Source organism: Guillardia theta, assembly GCF_000315625.1.
Source record: "Guillardia theta CCMP2712 unplaced genomic scaffold GUITHscaffold_21, whole genome shotgun sequence".
NCBI lineage: Eukaryota > Cryptophyceae > Pyrenomonadales > Geminigeraceae > Guillardia > Guillardia theta.
In genome coordinates, this window is record NW_005434653.1 from 757609 (window position 1) to 759150 (window position 1542).

General features: G+C 56.0%; 1 protein-coding gene across 1 annotated transcript in view; it reads right to left on the minus strand.

Moving 5' to 3' along the window:
- Positions 1 to 1542, minus strand: part of GUITHDRAFT_136720 (hypothetical protein) — a gene marked incomplete at both ends in the record, with an annotated part of 14195 nt that overhangs the window by 4303 nt on the left and 8350 nt on the right. Inside the window, 4 exons of the mRNA XM_005835551.1 lie at positions 188 to 223; positions 384 to 482; positions 968 to 1060; positions 1280 to 1351. Coding sequence (XP_005835608.1) covers positions 188 to 223; positions 384 to 482; positions 968 to 1060; positions 1280 to 1351 — 300 coding nt within the window. The remainder of the gene's footprint in view (positions 1 to 187; positions 224 to 383; positions 483 to 967; positions 1061 to 1279; positions 1352 to 1542) is intronic.

A 1542-nucleotide genomic window follows, 5' to 3' on the forward strand; every position in this document is an offset into this window, starting at 1 on the left:
GTGATGGGAGCAGTTGTGGTATTCGAGATAGGGTGGGGGAAATGTGAGGATCAAAAGCGACCATCACCACTGCTTAGCAGTGATATTCTTGTGTTGGGAGGAGGACGTGAGAGGTGGAAGAGGGAGGAGGAGTAGGGTGGAGGAGGGAGGAGGAGGAGGAGGAGGAGGAGGAGGAACTTGGGATCACCTTGCCTGCGCGGAGACCTTGTGCAATGGTGAGGAACTGAGAGAACGTCAGTCGAAAGAAGAAGAGCGATGAGACAATGACGGAGAGAGGAGGAGGAGGAGAAGAGGAGGAGAGTGAGGGATGGAAGAAGGAAGGAGGATGGAGGAAGAGGAGGAGGGGAGGAGAAGGAAGGAGGGAGTGAGGAAGGGCTAGGGACCTTAGCAGCACGGGAGAAGGTATTCTCAATGCGAAAGATTTCTCTTCGGCGTTCACCGACGACTTGGGCGACGTAGTCAGACCATTCAAGGAGATAATCCTGTGAGAACAGTGAGCGAGGGGAGGAAGGGAGGGAGAAGACGGAGGGAGAGGAGAGGGAGGGAGAGGAAGCGAGGAAGCGAAACGAGGGGAGGAAGGGACGGAGAAGACGGAGGGAGACGAGGAAGGGAGAGGAGTGGGGGGAGAGGAGTGGAGGGAGGGTGAGGAGCGGGAGCGGGAGAGCAAGGGAGGATATAAACGGACCAGGTGGATCTTTTCTGAACTCCGAGAACGAATCGTTTAGTCTCGATTCTCGTGGCAGTCACACCCTGAAGTTTTGAAAACAAATTCAATGCTAGTCCTGCAGGAGCAGAAGCAGCAGCAGCAGCAGCTCCTCCTCCTCCTTCGCCTCCTCCCCTCCTTCCTTTTCATCCTCTGCATCTTCAACGATGATTCCTGCCCCTCCTTCCCTTCTCATTTCCTTCCTGCCCAACCTCTTCCGCTCCTCTTCTGCTCCCTCCTCTGCTCCCTCCTCCCACTTCTCACCTCCCACAACCAGAAGAACTTGGTGAGTGAGGCAAGGATCCATCCTTGAAGGATCTTCTTTCCGATGCTTCTGATTCGCTGAATCTCGTCCACCTGCCCCATCATCAGCGATCAGCCCCTGCTCCTGCTGCTGCTGCTGCTGCTGCTGCTGCTGCTGCTGCTATCCTCCTCCTCCTTCCAAGTGCAACTCTGCGTCCTCTCCACCTTCACCCCCCTCCTTTCCGTCCTCTTCCCTTCCCTGAGATTTCCTTCCCTTCCCCAGCACCCCAGCTTCTCAGCTTCTCAGCTCCTGCGCTCCCTCCTCCTGCTCACCCTCGCTTGCCATCCATGAAACGCCTCTGCGATCGCCATATTTCTCATCCTCCTCACGACGACCCCCATGATCTGAGCGTTGGCAATGGCCCTGGAAGAGCGAAAGTGAGGACGATCAGGTAGAGAACAAGGCAAAGGAGGGAGAGGAAGGGAACGAGGGCAGGAGAAAGTCTGCGAGTGATGGTGAAGAAAGTAGGAGGCAGTAGGCAGGAGAGAATAGCAAGTAGTAGTAGTAGGAGGAGGAGGAAGAGGACGAAGGGCGA